The sequence below is a fragment of the Alternaria burnsii genome (assembly GCF_013036055.1).
Source record: "Alternaria burnsii strain CBS107.38 chromosome Unknown 693, whole genome shotgun sequence".
NCBI classification, from domain to species: Eukaryota; Fungi; Ascomycota; class Dothideomycetes; order Pleosporales; family Pleosporaceae; genus Alternaria; species Alternaria burnsii.
The window spans coordinates 1,248,216-1,272,073 of record NW_024066117.1 but is presented as its reverse complement, the minus strand read 5'-3'; the positions used below and the strand labels follow the sequence as shown (position 1 = coordinate 1,272,073).

Here is a 23,858-nt window from a genome sequence, read left to right as displayed (position 1 = left end):
TTGTGCAAACAAAATCATCATCCAACCAGTCAAACCCCCCTCTTCATTATCCTTCTGTTGTCCAACCTCTTACTTTCCGTTGTACCATCCATACACTATCCCCACAAGCCGCAGCACACGAAACGACCCCACTGATTTCGCTTTGTACCCTCTGGCTTCTTCCCACTCGTCTCTTCCTCCTCTTCGCCAACGACGCGAAGGAAGACTTCGTCCAGGGTGGTAGGCGAAACGGAGTAGTACTCCAAACCCAACTCATTGCGGTTGGTCTCCAGCAACTGGATAAGACCAGGAATGCCACCGAGGTCGGATGCTGAAGCAGCCGAAGATGTAGTGTTGACTTGATGAACCTCTGCTTCGGTAATCTTACCAGTTTTCGCATTTTCAGCATGTGCGGGCAATGCGCTGGATTCGGAAGAGGCGGCTTTGAGAACTTTGAATCGGAGTTGTCCGTGGCCTCCACCTCGCGAGCCCCATTTGTCAAGTTGAACACCAGGAATCTTCCTCTGGACCCATTGCTTAACAGTCTCCATCTCTTCTTCAGTGGTTTCGGGCGCAGATTTGAGAACAAGCTGTACGACCCAAGCGTCGCCGTACTGCTCTCCTAGATCACTGACAGTACCCAGGGCAAGCATCTTGCGCTTCATGATACCAACGCGGGTGGCGAGTTTGTCTGCTTCTTCCATGGAGTGAGTAGTTATCAACAAGGCGCGACCAGGTGCCGCAACTCCGAGCAAGGTACGCCACATGACTCTTTTGGCAGCTGCATCCATACCAGAGGACGGCTCGTCCAGCAGTAGAACCGATGGGTTGCCCATCAAGGCGATGCCCAAGCTGAGCTTCCTCTTGTTGCCACCCGAGAGTTTGGATGCGAGACGGTCGTGGAAGCGCCCCAGACTGGTAGCTTGGAGAATTGCCTCGACACTGGCTTTAGGATCGGGCACGCCGCGAGCGCGAGCGTAAAAATAGAGATGCTCGGTTACCGTCATGGAATCCATGGCATCGAATTGCGGACATACACCAAGATGGCCTCGTGCCGCTGCACGCTTGCTGATGATAGAGATGTCTTCGATCAAAACATCACCACCGCCGTTGATGTGTGTTGTAGGGTGTATGTCGCCACGGATGAGTGAAATGGTTGAAGACTTTCCCGCGCCATTAGGGCCAAGGAGGGCAAAGACCTGACCTTGTGGGATACCAAAAGTGATGTCGTTGACAGCATGGTTGGATCCGAAAGTCTTCTGTAGATGCAGTGCGCGCAGACTGTCTTTGCTTTGTTCAGCGCGTGTGATTTCAGCAGCGACAGCAGCAGGGACGGTGTCCACTGTCTCCTCCGAATGCTGCTGACGACTCTTCTCGCGATTAAGGAACGCTGGTCGGTATCCCGAATCCCACCATACAAGGGCAATGAAGAGTAGGATGATTTGCACGACGAGGTACAAGATAGGCCCTCCGTACACAGTCAAAGCACCGGGATAACTTGGAATTCGGTTTCCATCACACAATACGCTAAAGGAGTTTAGAGAGAGCAACTGCGTCCTTAACAAGCTTGCTGATGGCGAGATCAGCGAAACGGTCCAGTGGAAGTACTCGATATAAGAGTCGATGGCGTAAGCGGGCGCGTAAGTTAGAATGGCCATGTAACCAATAAAGTAAATGAGATAGAGTGACACCATGCCACCAGCAGCAAAGGCAAAGGCTGCCAGTTGCGATGTAACGACGATGGATATCAAGTAGGCGAAAAGAGTTGCACAAAGACCATAGAGGAAGAAAACCACGAAAAGGTAGCCTGGTGCATACCATGCGTCGGAAGCCTACGGTATTGTCAGCTGCAAATGTTTATACAAAACGTAAGCAAGAACTTACTGCTACAAAGATGCCTGTGGTGACAGCAGAGATGACAAGCACGAACAAGAAGTCGAACGCAGTATACGCCAGCCACAGTGGTACAGCCCGAATACCATTGCTGTAGTGCAGCGCTCGCACGTTCCTCAGTCGCTCCTGTGTGGGGTATAAGGCAAACAGCGCAGGGTAGACACACATGGCCAGACCAAAATACAGAATCAGCTGGAGTGTGTCGCCCATGTTGGGAGCGAACGGCACAGCGAATTGCTGATACTGCGTTGAGATGGTGGTGTTCGTTAGGATGTTGTCAAGGGTATTTAATGTGACGAGGCCGCCGACGACACCGCCATTTGCGAGGTACGCCATGACTGGCGGACCATTCTCGTTCAAGAAGAAGCCGCCCGGTGTAATGTTGCGGAACCGTGTGTTGACGAAGTCATTGAACTGGTCAAGTGTGTCCACGACGTAGAAGCTGTCCTCGGGAATGCCTGTCCGTTGGATTATGGTATCAATAGCAGGGCCAACGGTACTCCTCGGACCGATGGGAATGAGAGGAATGTCGTCCACGTTGGAAAGTGAGAAGATGGTAGGGTCATTGGCGCTGGCTCCTGGGTCACAGCCCACAGCCTCGTAATCTTTCAAGAAGAGAGTGACCAAACCAGCGGCAACAATTGGGAGGAGCAGAGCAAAGATGTATGGCCAGAAGTTGCGCTTCACGATGGTCATACGCTTTTGTACGAGGATGAGCATCTGCTTGAACAGACCAGTACCACGGCCTTTGCCCATCTCCAATCTCTTGTCAGTATCAGAATTGTGGTCTGAAGGAACCTCTAGGTCTTTGTCTGATGCTGTTCTTCCAGTTTGTTCCCCGTGATCGGCATCCATGAGGTTGTATTCCTTTACCTCCTCAGCGTTGGCAAGGAAGACATCTTCTAGCGTCGGGCCAACGATGTCGTAATTCTTAACCCCATGATCTCTAAGAACATCGACGAATCTGGTAGCGGGCAGCGCGTTCTCGAACTGATACTGAACCATGCCCTCAGAGGGTGCAGGCTTCTTGATGGCGTCTACCGGAGGTTTGATCGGAGCGTCCTTGGGATACGTGACGTGATATCCGGCACCCACTTCATGCTTGAGCTGGACCGAAGTACCCTTGGTTTTGAGTACACCACGAGAGAGAATGGCAACGTAGTCGGCGAGAACATCTGCCTCGTCAAGGAAATGCGTAGTAAGCAGAAAGGTGCGGTCGCCACGCTCAGCAAGTAGAATTTCCCAGATTTTCCTTCTTGAAAGTGGATCCAAACCAGACGAAACCTCATCAACACAGCAGACCTTTGACCCTCCAGTGAACATCATAGCAAGCTGAAGCTTCCGTTTCTGGCCACCAGAGAGCGTGCTCGACTGCGCCTTGATTTTGTGTCCCAAATCACAAGCGCGGATAAGGTCTTCAATGGTCTCTTTTGTATCATAAGTTCCAGTCGACTTGAGCTGATTGAAGATGCGGACATGCTCGTAGACATTTAACTCATCCCACATGACATTCTTTTGCGGGCACAGTCCAAGACCTCCAGTACCATCAATCTCAATGGCTCCACTGGTGATCGAGTTGAGACCAGCGATGGCATCCAGGGTGGTAGACTTTCCACTACCGTTGGCGCCCAGTAGGACCATGATCTGACCTTTACGCGCTTTGATGCTAAAATTATCCACGGCGATGACTGTCTCTGGAGCCTTTACTCCGAACTTGGTGAGAACGTTTCTGCGGAACCAACTTGGAGTCCAATGCTTTGAAAAGTTTGTCAGAATAATGTTGTGATCCTGCGAGGAAGTCGTAGTCTTCCTGTCAGCCGACACGGTACCATACAGCCAGCGCTCGACAAGGGCTCCTAAGAAGGGGTATACGATAGTTTGGATGATGGCGAAGATGCAAAACACGATGCCGGGAGTGGTCCAAATATGGTCTTCATAATCCGGTGCGGCTCCTACAAGGTTCATACCAATAAGCTGTCTCTCAAAGCGGGCAACGCAAATAATGAAAAAGACGTAGTTGATGGATGGAAACAGCAAGCTCAGGACATATACAGCACCCGTGCTGAAGGGTCCAGCGACTTGGGCAATAATGGCCAGCAGGATGGGGACAATGACAATGGTGATACCAGATAGTTGGGCTTTGCGGAAAAAGGCGGCTCCGAAGATGGAGAAACTGGTCAAGGACAGGCCAGCGAGAATATGGAATATTACCAATATGGCAGCATTGGATGTTTTGAAAGCCAATGCCCAGACGATAGCTCCCATGATGACCCAGCCTGGAAAGTAAATGATATCAAATGCAATGTGCATTGACAAAAGGCGGGCAAACTGCGTATGCCATGCTTTTTTGGCGGGAGACATTGCCTCTACAAGCTGAGATATGCCACGTTCTCTTTCTTCTGCCATTTGGCCCGTTAGTTGGTAAGTCACACCGCATACGCCAATGTACAGAGCGACGCCCATGATGTTGATGAGCGCACCCATGTACAGCGTCCTGATGCGATCGTCATATTCCTGCTGCGTACGCTCTGTGTATGGATACTCATCAATGTCGGGAACAGTCGCCGAGCCGTCAACGGAGGCGATGGCCTGGTCGATGGCGCGTTGGAAGGGCAAAATATAGATCTGAACGTCGTTGTCGTCCTGGTCCACGTAGATCTCCTCTCCCAGTGCTCCGTCCGATCTGATAGTGTAGTTCCAGCTCTGGCCTTGGCCTTGGCTCGGACTGGAATGGAAGGACACGGCACCATAACACGTACTGGCGCCGCGCAAAGAGCTCTCGCACGTGGAGAGGAGTTGTACGTCTTGCTGGATTGTGATGGGTTGTAGGCCGGCATCACGGACCTGAGTCGAGAGCTGTCCAATGACCTGTTCGATATCGCCACCTGTGTATCCGTTGTCGACGAAGACGACCTTGTCGCGGCCGCCCGTGGCAGCACTGAGCGCGTTGGGGAAGGAGCGTATGAGGGACGGGGTGCCGATGCCGTACTCGGAGGGTGGGACGAAGAAGTTCTTTGCGTAGGTAATGAAGAACATCTGCACACGCCTGGTCAGCCATGGCCCTGCCGTTGACATGTAGGTGAACATACAAATATGATGGGAGCCCAGAAAGCGCGCACGCTCGTGAAGAACCAGTGGCGAACGAAGACAACGAGCAGCGTCTTCTTGGTGAGGATCCATGTCTGGCTCACGATTGCGCCTGCCATGGTCGCGGCCGTTGCCCGCGGTGGGCGCGCTGAGGGTGCAGGTCTAGGATCGAGTTGTTCACGTGGCGCCCAAGTCGTATGTCCTGAGTGTAACTACTTTGAGAGGATAAAGGCAACCAGAAAAGACAAAAGAGCGATGCAGACAGGTAAAAAGAGGGTGTTGGTTAATACCTAGGTAGCGAACCATGGATGGCAAATACCTCATCAATGTCCTCCATCCGTACCCAGCGTATACGGCACGACGCCGAGCAGACAATGTCTTGTCGGACGTCTTCGACTACCGCATCCCCTGTCCATTCCCTCACGCCATGGTCCACATCGGGCGCTGGCGAGGCGCATGGCGGATTGATGTTGTGCCGGTGGGGCATAGGGAAACGAATGACACAGCATGGCGTTCAAAAGCCCTAAACTCCCTGCCAACGGCCCGGCTTACCTCACTCTGCTCCAAAGAGCTGGGGCAACGCCTGTCACGGAAACCGCCAGATCTCACCTTTATTTCGACGTCCGTCATGGTCATGACCACGATTGCGCGTCGACATAGATACTGGCCTGACTCGAAGCGCTGCCCGCTTCGCTTCCACAGGCCTACGCCAACATGCCTCGGCAGCGACCTGATTTGCCCAGACAACGCCCAGTCGCCGAGTCCTAGTCATCATCGAATGCGTCTTCGGTGTCCTAGAGATCGCGATGCCGAAGAAAATGACAAGCCTCGCGTGCACACCCCTGCATCGCTGCGCCTCCCAGGCCTAATTCCCGTCGCGTCATCGATTCCAAGCTTCTGTGCGAAGCGCGAAGACGATCATCCAATGAGCTGGGATCAGACGGGCCGACATGGCTTTCTTCTACCACAGACGTCTAGAAGCATTATGAAGAAATCTAACAGAAGCGTGTTTAGTTCGTGTTTGCTCTTGGCGCACCATTCGAGTCGGCGCTTGCACTTTCCGTACTCCACAGTAACGAACAATACCCTTCTTTGCCCTATATATTGCGAGCGACTGCCCTTGACACATGGCATACCCCCGAGTATCGTCGGTAGCGAATTACACAACCGACGACTGCTCAGGTATCGTTACAGGGTCTAACATAGAAGCACAAACGTCTTTGTTCTACGGACTGAAGGAATGAGGATTCTACTTATCCTTTGCATAGTGATATCTGTTCTTGGTAGCTGGGTGACGCTCAACTAGCTCCGGAGTGCGTCCAAGGATGGATCCGTCCAGCACGTGTGCTTCTTGCTTCTTCAAGGGGCTACTGTCAGCAGCTGGTCTTTTCCAGTGTCTCTTGTATGCTTACACACGGTTCCTCTGTCGTTCCGGCTCGCCTGTCAATGTGCTTCAGCCCATGAAACGGATTCCTCTATGACCCGCTAGCAGAAGGACAGGTTGTCCAGCACAAAAGGAAAGCAAAGAAGCGGAGCAACTGCGTTGGAACACACGAACGACATGCTACAACTACAGATAATGTTGCGTCTGACCGGTGGTGATAGTGGAAGAGAGAAGAGGCGCTCGACGCTGACGCTGACGCTGACGTTTGACAGATCGAAAGTTTGGCCGGCTCTCCTTCCAGTCCATGGCACAATGACTGCCTGCCTTGACAATGCCCCGCTCCAAGAGCATCGATGTTGACATCGACGACAGTAGCAGCGAACGCGCTGCTACATGACATAATGACTTGAAGATCTTCTGATCGAGTGGGCTCTTGACTTGACTGTGACGGTGGGAGTCGGGGGGGGGGGGTGGTTGGCATGGGCCGCCCTATCGCGAGTCTCAAACTTAGGCAGCTAGTTGTTCCTTTGATTGAGTGGGCTCTTGACTTAGCAGTGACGATGGCAATTGGTCTTTGGAAGATCCTAGAGTTGCTCTATTGAACTTTCTTGCTTGTCAAGTCGTTTGAGGGCGTTTCCGAGAGATAATAACTTGTCCGTCATCTCCTGACTTACTGTTGGCGATAGTGGTCAGTTCTCTTAACTATTTGGGGTTCATTTGATGGCCATGACAGCTCTTGAATGGATGGCACTTGATCTTTTAGATTTTAGAGTTGGGTCATTAAACTTCCTTGCACGTTCGAGTCGGTTGAGTACCCTTCCGCAATGTCATGAGTCATCTGTCAGCTAACAGTCTCCAGAGCAACTAACCATCATTCCCTGCTACGTCGAACTGCACCCGTGTCGTAAGCTTGTCTGTCACTTCTAAATAGACATGTCACAACGATAGCACCATTGTCAATGGCAAGGTTAGTCACCGAATGTGCAGTTATTGTTGTACTAATAACATGCAGACGCTTAGACCATATCAAAGCAAGCGACCACCACGTACTCACTTACCCCACGCTCATCGAAGACTCTTCCTTCTTAGCTGTGATTACTACTCGCTTACTTCTTACACTTATACGCTCGACCGCTCAATTACTCAATCTTTACTATATCGACCACCCGACTTACAATGCCTGGCCCTAGGCAACGCCACCAAAACAGTGAGACGGGTAGATCCATTCAACGTGCCCACAAAGAGCGTATCGCTCGTCGCGCAGCAGAACGTGAGGCAACACAACAAGCTCGCGGTCGCGGTAGCGGTCAGCGGCAGCAAGATTTCCCCTCAGGTCAAGGTCAAGACTATCAGCAGCAAGGCTATCTACAAGATCAGAGTCGTGGCCGGCAGCAGTGCGATCAAGGCCATCAGCAGCAGGGCATTCAGCCAAGTCAAGGTCAAGGCCAGTATCCAGACTCAGGCTGTTCACAAGGTCAGGGCCAACAATTCAACATTAAACTGTCTGATGCATACTGACTTGGACAAAGCAGCACGTGATGTCACTCATTCGCCTCGAAGTTCCCCACCACTTCCATAGCCAGTAAATATCGGGCCTAGTGCTCCTGATCGATATCTGTACCCCGGTACGGCTTTCCAGGTCCTAAATCCCAGCTACACGCAACGGTCGTTACCAGAGCCAGCCTCCGCTCCCCGTCAGCCACCCAAGACACCCTCACCGCCTGTAGTAGCATTTCCGCCGGGGATTGAAGCTGTAAGTAGATCCTTTGATGTACCTCAATGAGGGCTATACTCTCATTGGTCTATGTTCATAGGTGAATGACAGATCCTTGAATAGTAATTGTTTGGGAGGTCATGAGTGCTACAGACTTCGGAAAGCAATGGGATGTATATTTCTTATTTTATTGAATGGCAGTGTGACAAAAGAAGCCGTTCAGTATAGCATATACAATACATTGAAGAACAGCAAAGGAGGTAGAGGTTTTGAGACAAACGGAACTGATATCGAACCTATTTCAAGCCGTGTGTGCTAGCCCTAAAACGTGTTCCTTACCCTGCGTGAAGCCATGTCTTGAGAATGGAATCGTAAATTTGGTGTGTAGTTGCGTACTCTAAAGATGTTGGTTAAGTGCTAGAATGGCAGCCATACTCTTGTGCGTAGAAAAACATGTTGTTCTGCGCCCAGAATATATATTGTTCCATTTTTTGCGGCATATGATGTGTTGACAAATGCTCACGGGTCAGAAACAGTAATGTACTTCGTGTTTGTACGACCAAAGTAAGCTTCCTCGTCATCATCTAGCTTCCTTCCTGGCGTAATCATTCCCTCCGGCTCTTCGGCGTATGCCGTCGGATAAGCGCTGTCATCGAACTCCTCTTCTACCGGAAATTCGTTTACGAGACTGGCCAACTCCCAATCGCCACTGATATAACTGTCCATGCTGAAACGCTCCTTGCGGTATTCAGTCCAATCCGGTTCGTTGTTTACCTCCTCTTCTGCATCTTCTCCGGTCTCCCAAAGGTCTTGCTCAATTCCACTCAGAAAATCCCAAACATTCGCCAGTAGCTCTTCGTGTGGTAGAAAATAGCTCAGTGACTCGTTGTCCTGTCCAGTCCAGTCACTCCATGCTTCCAGTATCTCCAGACGAGGAAACTGCGCTGCAAGTGGTTGTGCCCATAACCGGACAAGCTCTTCTTCAACGAGCGGATCAACCACAGAGCTATATTGGGAATTCGATGAAACGGTGTACGCATCACTAACGATCGATAGGATTGACTGAGGACGTGCGAAGGCGACGTGCGTCAGGAACTGGAAGAGCGGACTATCCGAAGCTCCACTACCGGAGAGATCCTCTTGATCCACACAAGCGCTTCTTTCGTGACCATCAGGTGTTATGGAAGGCGCTCGAAGCGCGTCTTCGATTTGAGAATAATCGTCAAGCGCGGTTTCGAAGGCTTTCTGATGCGGGAGACCCCGTTGTGTCTGTAGATCCGGAAGATGGAGTGCAACTTTCATGCGCAAGGTTTCAAGCAGGGGACAGTATTTACCGAGGCTCGGTAGCGCGGTAGATTCCAGATCGATTGCGCTTTGTGGATGAAGCTTCATGCTGAGGCTCAAAAGTTGCGGCAACTTCCTACAAAATGCTTCAAAGTGGAGGCTCGAGATCAAAGACCCATTTATTGCACTAGGTTCCGAGGCAAGAAGGTCGACATGTTGCAATTTGGGACAGCCATTGGCAAGGTTCACCAAAGCCTCACCGTGAAGGAGTGGATGTGATACGGCCGATGGAAAGTTCTGCGCGAGTGCGCCAACGTTGACTCGCATTGATCGAAGTTCACCGCATTGCGCCATCTGAGCTAGTATGTGATCAAGAACATTCAAATCCCAATCCTGCTGTACTCGCTCTGGTATTCTAGCAATGTCTAGTTGTACTTGTTCTACAAGTGGGAGGTGAGGAAGAAGTGCAACGGCCAACTCAGGATAGCACTTGAGGTGGAGCTGCCTGAGCGAAGAGAAAGGGGAAACAAGCGCAAGGGGACCCGATAAGTATGGCAATAGTTGCAGGCCAGGGTCGAGGTCGATGTGTAGAGCTTCCAGGCCTGGTCGTTTACTTAAATGTCTGAACAGCATATCCTTGCCGGAATAGCTAGCGTTCATCAATCGCACGTTCGTGATGCTGGGCACGGTGTCGATCACATCTACCAGGTTTTGATAAGACACAGTATCTTCAAAACAGAAGACATCTGGACCAAAGGTAATGCTAGAGAGATTGGTACATGCGGAAAAGGCTGGAAGAACAGTGCCAGCGACGTAATGCGAATTACCAGATTGCGATCCAAGGAATTCCAGTTGTGTAAGGCCTGCGTGCAGCATAGTGTTGATTGCTTTTGAATGCGTCGCCCAGTCTATTTCCAGCTCCAGTACCTCGATTTTTGGCCAATATAAGCCTTCGAGGTATGCAAGATCTCCGCCACCGTCTGTAGGTCCCAATACGAACAGCCTCTCGACTTTGTTCGCATACCATTGTCTTCGGTCGAAGGTCATGTCCTGCAGAGCCGGAAGGTGCGGGTAGCGTCTCCACAAGATAGATGTACCTTCGTTTGCCCAGATTTTGTTGACCATGATTGAGGGTACCAACGTGGGCCGAAACTCGAGAAGTTCAACCGGCTGGTCGGGTCCCTGCTGTCTACGGTCCTTGTACTTCATGCCGGACAGAAAATGTAGAATCAGTCTCACGATACGAGGATCCGCGGCAGCCTTGGCTGCGGCAGCCATGATTGCGCAAAGACGAAGGAAAAGCAGCAAAAGAGCGACTCGAAGGAATGAAGTAACAGAGTAAAATGTGGATGGAGAGAGCGCAAGGACAGTTACCTAGGGCGGCAGAGGCTGTGGGTAGACAGTCATCCTGTTTTGGACCTGGTCGCTTTTCTTGCAGCCGGGCAAAGCGAAATTCCGCCCGCTCGCCACGGCTGATCGCCAGGGGGCTACGGAAGCCTGAGAGCCTGTCATTACGCGTCTCCGCGAAGGCGATTGTGAACTGTATAATTCCCATGTCGATAGGAAGTCACGTTCGGATTCCAATGGAGGGCGTTCTTGGGCGCTTTCCTCGTGAAGCTTGGAAGCCGCCAGCTTAGTCAACCTTGCAAGCGCGTTGGCCTTCCAGCATGACGGGCCGGACGACCGCCGGAGCTGTGTTACCACCGCAGAGCCGCCTGGTCGAGTTTACTGATCGCATACAGACACCGTTCGTGCAAAATGTGGCGCAGATGTCAGCTTTGCACGGAGTTAACGCCGTTGCTATCGGGGACATTACGCCCGTTAATCACAACTGACTATGATGGTAGCGCTTACGCTTGAGCACGCAGGCATATACAACAGACGACTCTGGAACCACGATCAGACAGCACATCGGACGAAGAAGCGCAGTTACCATGCATCTCATACTTACTGGAGCGACAGGGCTGATTGGCGCGTCTGTGCTCGACAATATGCTTGCACAGGAGAGCATTAGTCGTATCTCGATCCTGAGCAGACGGCCTGTCAAGATGGCCGAAGGACATGCCAAGGCGAAAGTCATCATTCATACAGACTTCAACAGCTACGACAAAGTCTTACTGGAAGATCTGAAGGATGCACAGGGTTGCGTGTGGGCCTTGGGCGTGTCACAGAATGCTGTCAGCAAGGAGTGAGCTGTTCCTATAAACTGCTATAGAGGCCTTATGCTAACATGCTTGCTCAGGCAGTATGTCGAGATAACGCACGATTATGCCATGGCTGCTGCGCGCGCCTTCTCTACCATGCACCCAGACTCGCCCTTTACGTTTGTCCATGTCTCAGGCGAGGGCGCCACGCAGGCGCCAGGCACCTTCACATCGCTCTACGCACGGGTCAAAGGACAGGTAGAGTCGGAGCTGCTCGACTTGGGCAAATCGAAGCCCATGTTCAGGGTGTACAACGTCAGGCCAGGGGGTGTGGACTGGACAAAGCATACGGCGATCCATCCGTTCATACCGCCGCAGGCTGCGTGGAAGAAGGCGATGATAGCGCCAATGAATCTAGTCTACAAGGCTATGATGACGCCAGCGAAGGAGATGGGGGGCGTCATGACGGAGCTGGCCATGTCGCGGGGCGAAGGGTTAGAGGGCAAGGACATTGGCATGGAGGGGCGGCTGGTCTCCAATGTAGCCCTCAGACGTATGGCGGGGCTGTAGAGGTGATGTTGGCTGATAGAGGGCTAGACACGATGAAGTTGATATGCTTGATGCGACGGTACCTGAGCATCCGACTGTGCACGTGGGAACGCTGTCTGTGCGTGGGCGATGACGGCAGTGAGACCCTGGTTCGCCGGGTGGGGGCGCGTCCGAGGCCCAAGGAACGCGTCGCCGCATCTTTCTCCCCACAGCTCCCAGCCATCGCCTCATTTCTTTCTGGCGCGACTGCAAGTTTGACACGCCATACGATCAACCGCCTGCCTGCCTTCTCTGCTCGACTGTCTCTCCAGAAATCTTCTCCGCCATGGATTTCGACGAGGCGCCCCCGTCGTCACCACCGCTCGCGTGCACCACCATGGACCTCCCACCCAACCCCTTCTTTGAGCGCAAATATACTGCCTTCACTACCAAGTCAAGCTCGCCGCCCCCCGTGTTTTCCAGCGATGACTCTCGCGAATCTGTCGATGTGAGCAACTACGAATCCCCTCGTATCCACAAGAACAAACGCAAGGGCGCGTGGTGGGACAGTCGCGAGTCTGCCCACACGACCCCAGAGGTGAAGAAGACGAAATTCGAGCGCAACTTTGACTCTGGCATCTACATGCTCAGCGATGCCACCAACAGCTCCGAGGAACTACCTCCGCCCCAGTACATGTCGCCTTACAACATGAGGAGCAAGATGCCGCTCAAGCGCGCCCCCAATCCAAATGCCTCTGATGACCAAGACATGAACATGGACAGTACCAGTGCTCCAACAGCGGAGCAAGCCTTCGTTCAGCAGATGGACCATGGCATTGCGCGGAACCAGGAATCCTATGACTTTGACGGCCAGGGCCTCGAGGACAGCGATATTAGGCACATCGGCAACCTCAAAACCGTCATTAGCGACCCGCCCGTCCACGACACCGAGCTCCCCACGGCGGGGCAGTACCGATCTCTCCTCCCCAAACTCCAGATCCACCTCAGTAAGAACAAGCTCTGTCGACTGGTTCCATCTCTGTTCGACCTTGCAGATCTCACTGGTCTCTACCTGCGTCAGAATGAGATTGAAGAGCTTCCGCAACAAATCAGCCGTTTATCTAAACTCGAAACCTTGGACGTGTCTCTCAACAAGCTAAAGTACCTCCCCTTTGACGTCATCTCTCTTCTCTCTCCACATGGGAACATGACCCGCCTCACTCTCATGGGAAAAGATCTACTCCAGCCCATGTCTTCTCACAGATTCGCAGTCGCCGACTACCAGAAGCAAGAGCAAGCGTCTCTTCATCACACCGACTCGCTGCCACTCGATGAGGTGCGGCAAGACGCAAGCAGTCAACTTGCGCACTTGTACCAAACTCTGGCGACTTGCAAAGACCGCGACCAAGCAGTCTGGCGGATCCGTTATTTCGAGTCCTGGACAAACTCTTTCGGTGGCGTAGATGATACCAGGGAATGCAATGTTGAACAAGACGTTGGTTTCTATCCACACCATCCCTCTCTGCCCTTAGATGCTATGAACGATAGCCAAGTGCTAGCCCACGCACCACGGTATATTGCCAGGACACTAGTGTCGTACTATGACCAGAGTGGCAACGTTCTCAAAGGATCTCCGCGGCTTCCTTGTTCCAACGAAGAAGAATATCCCGTCATTGTCGAAACCAACCAAGGTACATACGGCGTTCCTTCTTCACCTTGGTTCACCCCTCCGTCTACAAGCAGAATGTCCTCTCTCGTCACAGCTAGCTTATACAGGGGACTCAAATCTACGAACATTGGTACCATCCGTGCGTTCCTCGATTCAGATTTCCTCCCCGTCGTGGAAGCCATCCTCTCGCAAGCAGAGGAGAATGCCGCTGACGGGCATGGTATGTTCCGCAGATGCCATACTTGTCACAAGGAGTACATTGTGGCACGCGCCGAGTGGATTGAGTTTTGGAGTCGGGGAGGCAAATTCGTTCCATTGAAAGCCAGCGTGTGCTCCTGGGGCTGTGTACCTGTAAGCATGGTGCAGAGACCGCAGAAAGAGTTGGCGTGGTGAAGTCAGGAAGTAACTAGCGGACATGAAGAGCAGCACAGTAAGATGCACATGGTAGTTTGGGGTCAGCCGGCTGTACGAGAGGTTTCACTTTGGCTGTCTCTATGATCCCGGCCCGTTCGTCACCTTGCCATCTTGACCATTCTAAGATGATGTAATCTGCCATACCTTCCGTCCACCTTCCGTCGCCTTCTACTCTACTACCTTTCCTCCATACCCGTCTCGTCAGCCAGATTTGCGCGCTAATGCACTTTGCTTCTACGCTCGATAGAGCAAAAGCGAAGATTCCGGATGCTGGGCGAGGTGCGCTAAGTCGCATCGGAATCTGGAATTTGTATTCGTGACCACAAGAGGGCAATCCGTCATCTCCCCCCCCCTCTCAAGCTGTATTCAACAGGGTCTATATCATTTCGTGTGTGCTCATTGACCTGGCACGCGAACCCCGAGCTCGAGACCACAACGCAAAAAACTGGCATCCATATCCCAACAACTCAATCTAGAACGTCCGGCGCATGATTCCTTGGTATGCTCCTCTGTAACTCCACATCCTACGAATAGATACATCTACACTGCGGTCGCACTTTCATCTGGTGGACTGGAATCAGAACAGAGTGGCCTAGTGGATGAAAGAGACAGGTTGTGTTGATCGACGGCAAGAGAGGGAACTATCACTTTGAACGTGGGGCGGAGATCTCTGAGGCGGGGCTGTTTCCCATCCCCGAGGCTGTCTAGGATGCGGCATGTCGAAGTGGGGTCTACTCGAGCATGTCGTTTTGTACACTACGATCCGGTTACCAATAATGCCTAGTGATCGGTGACCCTTCGGTCAAAGTCATAATTAAGAGGATAATAGGCTTTCAAGTTCGTTCTGAGTAGTAATTATCAACTCCACCATTTATGAGAAATTGACGCGAGAAGACATGTCCGCGCTGCCGCCTCCTGTTGTAGTTAGGCCGCGTGCTAATCCTGGGCGAGTTTAGATTGATTTGGTCGGAGAATCGCGATAACAACACGCCGTCTGAGTGGGCATCTTTCAGGTATCACCACTCTCTGTATCTCATACCCCGGACTCGTACGTGCACGTAAAAGGGACTAGCCGCGTAGCCATTGCTTTGTCAAACATACACCATGGTTCCAAGTGTAATTGTCGCGTCTTCCAGTACCGCGCAGCACATCTACATTTGCCCGGTCAATACAGTGCTGGATGCAAGACAACCGCAGATAGACATGTAATCCCGAAAATCTCTCTAAAGAGCTTAGTTTCCCCCTACAGTGTGAACGAAGAAGCTTATCAGCTCTTGCAATCGCTTGCCATCCTGCTTATCGGCGCCTATCTTCAGCCCTCGTTCAAACCCTTGCCGGTCTCGACTCAATCCGCCGAACCACCGTTCGCAACATGACGTGAGCGGCTGGAGAAGACCATATCGACGTTTCAGCTGGAGCTCATCTTGCCTGGCTTCGGTGCATTCGCGTTGGCACTACGCACGTTAGGAGGACAAGCCTTCCTTGGGTTGCACGGCTACCGGCCATGGCATGCTGACAAGGGTTGCTTGAGCCTACCGCATGGATTGCTCCTATCTCGGCTGCATGTACATGAACGGAGTTCTTAAGCCCTGCGTCGCCGCGCGATGGATCCCTGGCGTGCTTTGAGCATTCCACGACATCGAAAACTGATTCTTGGTGAAGTGATTGACAACGCAGACATGTCTGAGAAAAAGGTCGAGGAGTCGACTGTCGGAGAACGGAATGTGGACTATGGCATCGGCAATGTGCGAAACTCGCACGCGGCAAGTCGTAGGAAGAGTTCCGCTGTTGATCCGGCCATCATTGCAGGAGAGATATTTGATGAGCGTTATGAGACCACGCATCGGGGTCTAAAGTCAAGGTAAGCCGCTGGCTGTTCTCCATGTGATGTGATTTGGTTCGCTGATATAGGACAGACATGCCCAAATGATTGCTTTGGGTGGTACAATAGGCACTGGTCTCTTTGTTGGCTCAGGCCAAACCCTCGCTCGCGGCGGTCCAGCCTTTATCCTGTCCACATATATCGCCATGTCCTTCTTGATCTTTTGTACTGTTGCAGGTATCATCGAAGTCGCCGCCTATCTCCCAACTCCTGGGTCTTCTATGAACCTCTTCGGATACCGCTATGTCTCCCGCTCAATGGGCTTTGGACTCGGATGGCTATACTTTTACTCTCTCGGGATCCTGGTACCCTACGAGATTACAGCGGCTGGATTGGTCATTGAGTATTGGAACCCACCCGTGAACATTGCAGTGTGGATCACGATTATGATCATTGTCATCGTCGGGCTGAATTGCTTCCCGGTCAAGTTTTACGGCGAGACGGAGTTTTGGTTCGCGGGAACAAAGGTTGTGATGATTTTGGGACTGCTTATCTTGTCTTTCGTCCTGTTCTGGGGCGGTGGTCCCAAGCACGACCGTCTCGGTTTCAGATACTGGAAGAACCCTGGCGCGGCAAATACATATCTAGAAGAGGGTAATGCGGGGCGGTTTGTGGCACTGCTATCTACCATGGTACTTTCTGCCGTAAGTGAATAGCTCCACAAGGTCTAGTTCAGCTTCACTAATCCCTGTTTAGTTCCCGTTTACATTTGCCCCCGAGCTTCTTGTAGCAACAGGTGGTGAGATGCAGTCACCGCGGCGGAACCTGCCTACTGCTGCACGCCGGTATATCTACCGTCTTCTTTTCTTCTACGTTGGCAGTGTGCTTGCAATCGGTGTTATCTGTCCCTCAAATGATCCCATTATTACCTCTGGGGGGTCTGGTGCCGGTTCGTCACCGTTCGTCGCAGGCATCAAGAACGCCGGTATTCCGTAAGTGGCCCTGTACGAACTGAATGTGGCTCGTTCACTGACCTCGTATACACGCATTTAGAGTACTCGACAGCATTATCAACGCCGGTATCATCATAAGTGCTTGGTCATCAGGAAACTCTTTCCTCTTCCTCTCCTCGCGCTCCCTATATGCGCTTGCGCTTTCTGGTAACGCACCCTCCATCTTCAAATCATGCACCAAGTCTGGTGTGCCATATTGGGCTGTTACAGCGTCTTCACTCTTCTGTGCCCTAGCATACCTGAACGTAGGCAGCGAGAGCGCCGTTGTCTTTAACTGGTTCGTCAACTTGACAAACACGTCTGGCTTCATCTCGTGGATCTGCTGCGGCATCATCTTTTTGCGTTTCCGGAAAGCTTGTGAAGCGCAAAACATCACCGATCTGCCATATCGTTCACCAGTCAGCAAGTGGGGAGCTTGGTGCGTTATCGTTAGCTTCACCTTCCTGTGTTTGATCAATGGATTTGATGTCTTCTGGCCTGAGAAGTGGGACGTCAGCTCTTTCTTCACTGCATACGTTGGTATTCCCATGTTCTTTTTGTTCTATGGAGGACACCGGATCTGGGCCTGGAGCGATACCTGGGCTTATGATCCAGCGGAGGTGGACATGAAGACAGGCTTGGATCAGGTTCTCGCTGAGGAAGTACCAGCAAGAACGGCGAAAGGGCCGTGGTGGAAGAAGATTACATTGATCTGGCAGTAGAAAAGGAAAGAGGATTGATGAAGCTGTGAAGCAAAAGTAGGCAATTCCCGATCACCAAGGATCTTCAACAAATATTCATTACTCCATACTACTCACAACTTATGCATTTCTTTCTAATCCTGAGGTAAATCCGCTGATCCTATTCTCATAATTGAGTATATTCGAGAGGTGTTGACCGATCTTTATCAATTTGTTTCGTATTACTGGCCGAGAGAGTTGCAAGTCATAGCCCTGGATTTCTCAAGACTTCGAAACTGTGAGAGTTCGGAAATGGAGGGCGGCACCTTGGAGGGGGGGTTTTGTCTAGTACCGAATGGGACTAGAGTCTGGGAGTGGTGCGTCATATCTAGGTGGCTTGACAATTGATTGCGAAAGCCCAACAAGAACCTACGAACGCGCCCACAATGGCATCATCGCATTGGCAGCATCACGTTTGCACTAAGGCTATCAGGCGCTGAACTAATTCAAAATACCTTCGCGTTAACGAACTCACTAAATGCTCAGTCCTCCTCATCTTCCTTCTTCCGTTGACGGTTCAGCTCATCAATGACCTTTTTGCCGCATGCCAAAACCTCCAGTGTCCGACTCTTATTATCGTGATCCCTCGTCTCCGGGACCAAGAAATATGTCGTCACAGCACCCGCTACCATGAACGCGCTCATAACTTGTAAGATGTGCCCGAAGTTCTGGCGTTCCCATCTGAAATCGTCCTGGTCTTTAGACTTGTTGGATTGGAAAGCATACGCCAGAAAGATCTGCACTACCCAAGACCCAAGTTTTCCACTAGCAGCAGCTATCCCGTGGCAGGTACACCGATATCTTGTGGGGAAGATCTCAGCAGGAATGATGAATGTCGTCACATTCGGCCCTAGGTTGAAGGCGATGTGACTGATCACATACAGTACCATCAGTCCTGATCGACTGCTGTCGAGCAAATTCGTCCAAGCGCTTCCGGTTACGATGAAGAGTACGAAAAGAACCAGGAACCCCCAGAACTGGATCACTTTCGGTGACACATACTTGACAATCTTGATCATCAGCAGACCGCCCACAGCTGTCCCTGTGGAAACCATCACCAGGGTATATTTGCTGTTATCGCTCAGCGTCTGGTACACAGATGATTCATCTTTGATACCACCCGGCCAGATGTGTCTGACGATTTCTGGTGAGGAAAGACCCAGCCCATAGACTGCCCCAAAGTCAGTAAGTCTGCCGTAGCGGCTTAGTGGTCTACTCACATGCGAAATCGAGAAACAGCCAAGCCAACGATGTTCCCAGTAGATACTGCCAATTCTTTTCGGCAATGAAAAACTGTTTTGCATCGGCCCATGAGGCGAGTGGAGGGGAAAGCTCTGGATCTCCTGGAGAAAGCTGGGTCTGCGGTGCTCCAGTGGTACAAAGATGCACGTCACTGAGTCGGTGCTCAGATTCACTATCGCTCTCAACCTCCTCGTCAGGTGCAATCACTGAAGAAGTAGTCGAATGCCTCGAAGCAGGCCTTCGGCTCTCCGATGAAGCAGGCACATTCAATAATTCGACCTCGCCATGTTCCGGGTTTGCTTCGGGCGCGCCGAAAAAGTTCGCGGTGTCCTCAAGAGTACCTTTCGTGTTTTGCAAGATGTCCAGTGTGTACCTTGGGCTTTCTGGGATTGTAAATCGAAATACGAGAGCAATGAGGGCCGGCACAACGCCAATGCCGATGACAAGTCTCCACAGCCGATCGATAGCTCGAAAACACTCCAGGTCGGTAGGTTGACAAGATCCTACATTGTTCTTGATCCAGGGCTTGTACGCTTCTACTGCAGCAAGCGAAAGGACATTGGCGAGTAGTTGTCCAACAGGCTGGGCAAAGAAGACCCAGCTCAGCATGCGCGCACGGTGCTTGCGAGGAGCGAACTCCGCAGTGATAACCTATTTCACGATCAGTAAAGCGACGATCACGCTCGATATCGATACCTACAGCACTCAAAGGGTAGTCAGCCCCGATACCAATGCCTCCGTAATGTCAGTATTATCAAGAATCAATGAGCCAGGTCACTCTTTCTTACCCATAATCGCTCGCCAGGTGATTAGCCACCCTCCAATCGCCATGCTATTCTTTTCTCCATTCGAACTCATGAGTAGCAACATTGTACCGACGATGATGATGACCAACTCGAGCCCATACATCTTGCGTCGGCCCAGAAGATCTGCTGCGAAGCCGAATCCTATCTGACCTACCATTGTACCCGCAAGTGTTGAACACATCATGGCCGTCTTGACCGAGGACGGCACCGAGGGTATACCACCTTCGTCGTGGTTAGGCCAGTAGACGTATCCTAACATAGGAGTAACGACATTCAAGGCGAAGAGCCCGAACGCATCTGTTAGGAAGCCGATGCCAGCGACTACCACTACCCAGACCTGGAAGGGTGCTGAATCGATTGTTGCGAGCGTCCATCGCCGACGCCTTATCTCCTGTCACTAAGATCAGCAAGACACCCACAATCAGTGAGTTCATTGCGTGTGAACAGGAATAACCCACGGGAATGCCGCTCCCGCCTGCGGTCAAGTCCTCTATACCGATATGGTGGCCCTTGATTGGTCGTGTGATCCAGTTCCGAAGACCCATCGTCGCGTTAATGATGAACCTCTTTTATAACAGGTAGTCGCACTCCAACGCGTATGCTTCGGCAAAATCTCTTGTGTTGCGTTGTTTATTGTACACAATCCTCTCGGGGCAGCGCAGGTCATATTGAGGGCGTACAAAGCTTCAGCCTCCACTACGATGCGCATCACCGAAGCCACTCCTAGAAGCTCATGCACAGCCCGAGGCAACACAATAAACCGGTCAACAAAAGGGGGTGCATTGGAATTGGCGCTACTCATGGGTTCTTCCTCATCGCGTCCGATCTTGTTTTCTTCGCCGAAGTCAGACTTGGTGGCGTTTGTTGCTGCGGAACAACCGCGGCATAGCCCTTGCATGTCAACCTTACAGGTCATCTGAGATTACCACTGATGGCTGATTGAGGATGTCATCTGCGACTCGTCATGTTTAGGGCGGCTGCCAGCGCAAGAATGAACACACAGTAGCGGTGGACGGTGTGGACTTTGGGCTTGTTAGAATGTCTGTAAGATGGAATCATAACCTTGCCTTCAATATTCTGAGTGGAAGCCGCGCGGTCCTGGATGATGATGGTTGGCTAATCTGGGTATCTGGTAGTCGACGATGGCCGTTCGCTTCCCCACGTGGTGATCTTCGCATCCTCATTGAACGTCAAAAGCCGCCATACCGCTTTCGGTGAACCATCCTGATACCGCCACATGCACGAATACGAGCTGTATGCCGCTCTTGAATAAGACCACGGCTATATGTAGTGCTTCCGACGTTGGAAGGCTTGAGAAATGCGCGTGTCTAGGCTCTAGTAGCATGTCAGATAATATGCTAAGCCACTCCAGATGTCGCAGCGGTCTGCCTTTGGGTTAGCCAAGTTATGCACATGTCGGGAAGCTGGATGTAAGCTTGAGAGATTCTTACTACAACCCCGTTTGATTCTCTCAGAGGCTTGAACTTCTGTTGATTGTTGCCTCCACTGTGTACTAGCAGTCCCACAACGCATGGTCAGTCACTAAATATCCTGTGTTGCGCTCGAGCGCGGCGCAAGCGAACCGAAATGTCTTTTGGATGTAGTCCATCTGATGTGTTGAAGCTGTTGGAGATCTCGACTCGTGTATACCTTGCTTTCAAAGGTATGTTCAGCTACGACACTGCATCAGTATCTTTCAGGGATCAGCTTGCTAACCCCTACATTTAGATGCAAATGAGAATTCAGAAGCTCAAGTTAGTGGGCTTGTGAAAGAGTTCACCACCTTCCATACTTGTCTCGAACAGCTAGGCGAATTGATGAAACAATATGGCCAACCAATGCCATTTCCTGTCAAAGATTTCGAAGACACGCTGAAGAAGTGTGAAAAGACCCTGGAACCATACGCTGATCATCTCGTCGATAGGAAGATGTCCGTTAAGAAGTTCATCTTCACTATCCGCTATATAGGTATGGAAAAAGAAATCGATGGATTGAGGAAACAGATCAGCGGTCACTACCAAGCTCTCAACATGTGCATCTCATTTCTCCAGTTGTAAGTGTCATGCGCACTCAGCGCTTAGGACTTAGTCGCTGACCGCCACTAGGCGGCTTCATCTCGAAGCAACAAAGCAAACTCAACGTCTTCTCGATGCCGCGCCATCTCGTACAGTAAACATGGGTCGCCGCTCATACTCCACTCACAGTCTTGGAATTCCCAGCAACCATACGCCATTAGCGCTTGCGCCTCCTGATGAACACCCATTATTCAGCGAATGGAAGATTTTTGATAGATGGCTACAAAGCGAGGATGAACGCATAGCTCAAGAAGCGGGATCGTCACGGCCCCTATCGCTAGGTGATATACCCGCTTCTGTACCGAGCGGCGATGTTCAAACCGCTGCAGTGCTGTATCAACTTAGGCGACAGGTTGACGATGCGATACTCATTGAAGAAAATCGCGCGAAGCGGGCTACTGCCGAGAAACGAACACACCTGATCCCGAGCGACACGATGAAGCAGGAGGTCCGCGATATGCCACCAGCACCACCACGAGTGTATACCCTCAAGACAAACCATTCTGGTGACTTTACGGAGTTTGGCCAAGAACTGATGAGTGACTCGACAGCCACCATCCGTCCCAGCCTGAGCATACGACCATCGTCCCCAGATTATTTTGGCTCGTTCAACTGGACACAGTCGCCGACATCAAAGTCTCTTTGTTCAGGCCGAACTGCGTCTATTTCTACAACAAGAAGTAGCGAATGCTATTCGGCAGGTACTACCCCAGAAAAACCGCTATCTCCCACGCTGCAGCGCAGTCTTTCGCGCACATCGCTGGCCACCATGGCATTAGGTGACGCTGCACTCGATTGGAAGCGCGTCTGTCGCAATGTGCAGGTTGAACGAAAGTCTTTAAAGTACGGGCCCGAGAACCGTGAATGCGAAGTTCGGTGGCGATATCGAGAAGATACTGGCATCTCGCTACGAGCAGTATATTATTCTAGCCAAGATGGAAAACAACGCATTTGGACTGAACAGCATTTCCCTGCCACCGGTCCATCGATACCATTGACTACCACGTACGCTGACGGTGCAGTGTCTATTGATTTTCCGCGTGGTTCGTTCGGGAGACTTTACAAACAGTACATTGACATTAAATATACATTTGTGGGTCACGAATCAGCGGACAAGTTCCAAACCTTATTATACACCAACAACGGCGTCGATCCTGCCGAACTTAAATTCGATCGACCTATCCTGGCCATATCATCAAATAAAAATCCGACTGAATGTCGTAACAAGAATCTGCGATTATGGCGGCGCGTTGAGACGCAGCTGGTAGATGGCGAGCTCATCACATCCGAGGTTCTGGTGGTGCTATTCTACACAAGTGCGTTGGAAGAAGATAAAGGTCACTGGGTTGAGGAGCCACATTACGCGTTCGAGTGGCTTGCAGATTCTATCTACAAGAAAGAAAGCGACAGGCTTACTCTTGTCTTTTCAAAAGACCCATCGCGTTGGGCGACCGATAAGTTGTTCAAACGCCGCAAGTCATCGACCCGGTCCGAGTCCGAGCCTGTGAACTCTTCTCTCTTCGAAAGAAAACGAAACGACTCTATGGAGATGGCAGAAGCGCGATTAGAAAGTGGGGTCTCAGGGTCACTGAACGGCTCGCTCAAGTCGCAGAGGAACATATTTGGAAATGGCAGTGGATTTTCGAGAGCAGGCAACCTAAATCGGTTTGGGTATTCGGAATTTGACATCAAGTTTCAAGGTAAGAAGGATAGAAGGGCATTTTTAGATGTCTGGAAGCAACACGTGAAGCCGTTAGTTGCGGCTCCATGATACCACGTTACAGAAAGGGAGACATTAGCGGGGTGTACTGTACTATGGAAGAAGAAGCGCAGCGCGTGATCAGGTTGGCGAGAACGACGGTGTAAGCTGCCAATATAGGCTAATATACGCAAAACACTTTGATGCCAATAGCTGGATGGTAATGAGTGAGAGTCTTTCTATAAAGCCTTTTGTAGCAGTTCCGTTAGATGTCACATTATTTTGTTTGTCTATGGGGCACTTGAACAACCTCGTGAAATAAAATAAATTTGAGTATAGAGGAGCAATGCTCTACCCGATCTCACCCATGGTGGCTGGTAAGAAGA

At 51.3% G+C, this 23,858-nt stretch overlaps 6 protein-coding genes across 6 annotated transcripts; 3 read left to right on the top strand and 3 right to left on the bottom strand.

The window, feature by feature from the left end:
• Positions 1–95: 95 nt before the first annotated feature.
• GT037_008072 (nod factor export atp-binding protein i) lies at positions 96–5,078 on the bottom strand (the record flags this gene model as incomplete). The annotated part of the gene is made up of 3 exons (XM_038933119.1): positions 96–1,811; positions 1,864–4,908; positions 4,962–5,078. 3 exons carry the CDS (start codon positions 5,076–5,078, stop codon positions 96–98), a joined length of 4,878 nt encoding a protein of 1,625 aa, XP_038784620.1.
• Positions 5,079–8,576: 3,498 nt separating this feature from the next.
• On the bottom strand, positions 8,577–10,619 carry GT037_008071 (uncharacterized protein; the record flags this gene model as incomplete). The annotated part of the gene is made up of 1 exon (XM_038933118.1): positions 8,577–10,619. The coding sequence occupies one exon, from the start codon at positions 10,617–10,619 to the stop codon at positions 8,577–8,579; it is 2,043 nt and encodes a 680-aa protein (XP_038784619.1).
• Positions 10,620–11,275: 656 nt separating this feature from the next.
• GT037_008070 (uncharacterized protein) lies at positions 11,276–14,075 on the top strand (the record flags this gene model as incomplete). Its single annotated transcript, XM_038933117.1, has 3 exons — positions 11,276–11,529; positions 11,584–12,038; positions 12,247–14,075. 3 exons carry the CDS (start codon positions 11,276–11,278, stop codon positions 14,073–14,075), a joined length of 2,538 nt encoding a protein of 845 aa, XP_038784618.1.
• Positions 14,076–15,775: 1,700 nt separating this feature from the next.
• GT037_008069 (histidine permease) lies at positions 15,776–17,632 on the top strand (the record flags this gene model as incomplete). Its single annotated transcript, XM_038933116.1, has 4 exons — positions 15,776–15,957; positions 16,013–16,622; positions 16,675–16,910; positions 16,972–17,632. The coding sequence occupies 4 exons, from the start codon at positions 15,776–15,778 to the stop codon at positions 17,630–17,632; spliced, it is 1,689 nt and encodes a 562-aa protein (XP_038784617.1).
• A 500-nt stretch (positions 17,633–18,132) lies between these two features.
• GT037_008068 (inorganic phosphate transporter 1-4 pi cotransporter) lies at positions 18,133–20,563 on the bottom strand (the record flags this gene model as incomplete). Its single annotated transcript, XM_038933115.1, has 5 exons — positions 18,133–18,821; positions 18,871–19,543; positions 19,593–19,627; positions 19,681–20,089; positions 20,420–20,563. Coding segments are annotated over 5 exons (1,950 nt in total), but the record flags the coding sequence as incomplete, so codon positions are not given.
• A 722-nt stretch (positions 20,564–21,285) lies between these two features.
• Positions 21,286–23,544, top strand: GT037_008067 (uncharacterized protein; the record flags this gene model as incomplete). The annotated part of the gene is made up of 3 exons (XM_038933114.1): positions 21,286–21,361; positions 21,427–21,751; positions 21,804–23,544. The coding sequence occupies 3 exons, from the start codon at positions 21,286–21,288 to the stop codon at positions 23,542–23,544; spliced, it is 2,142 nt and encodes a 713-aa protein (XP_038784615.1).
• Positions 23,545–23,858: the final 314 nt, after the last annotated feature.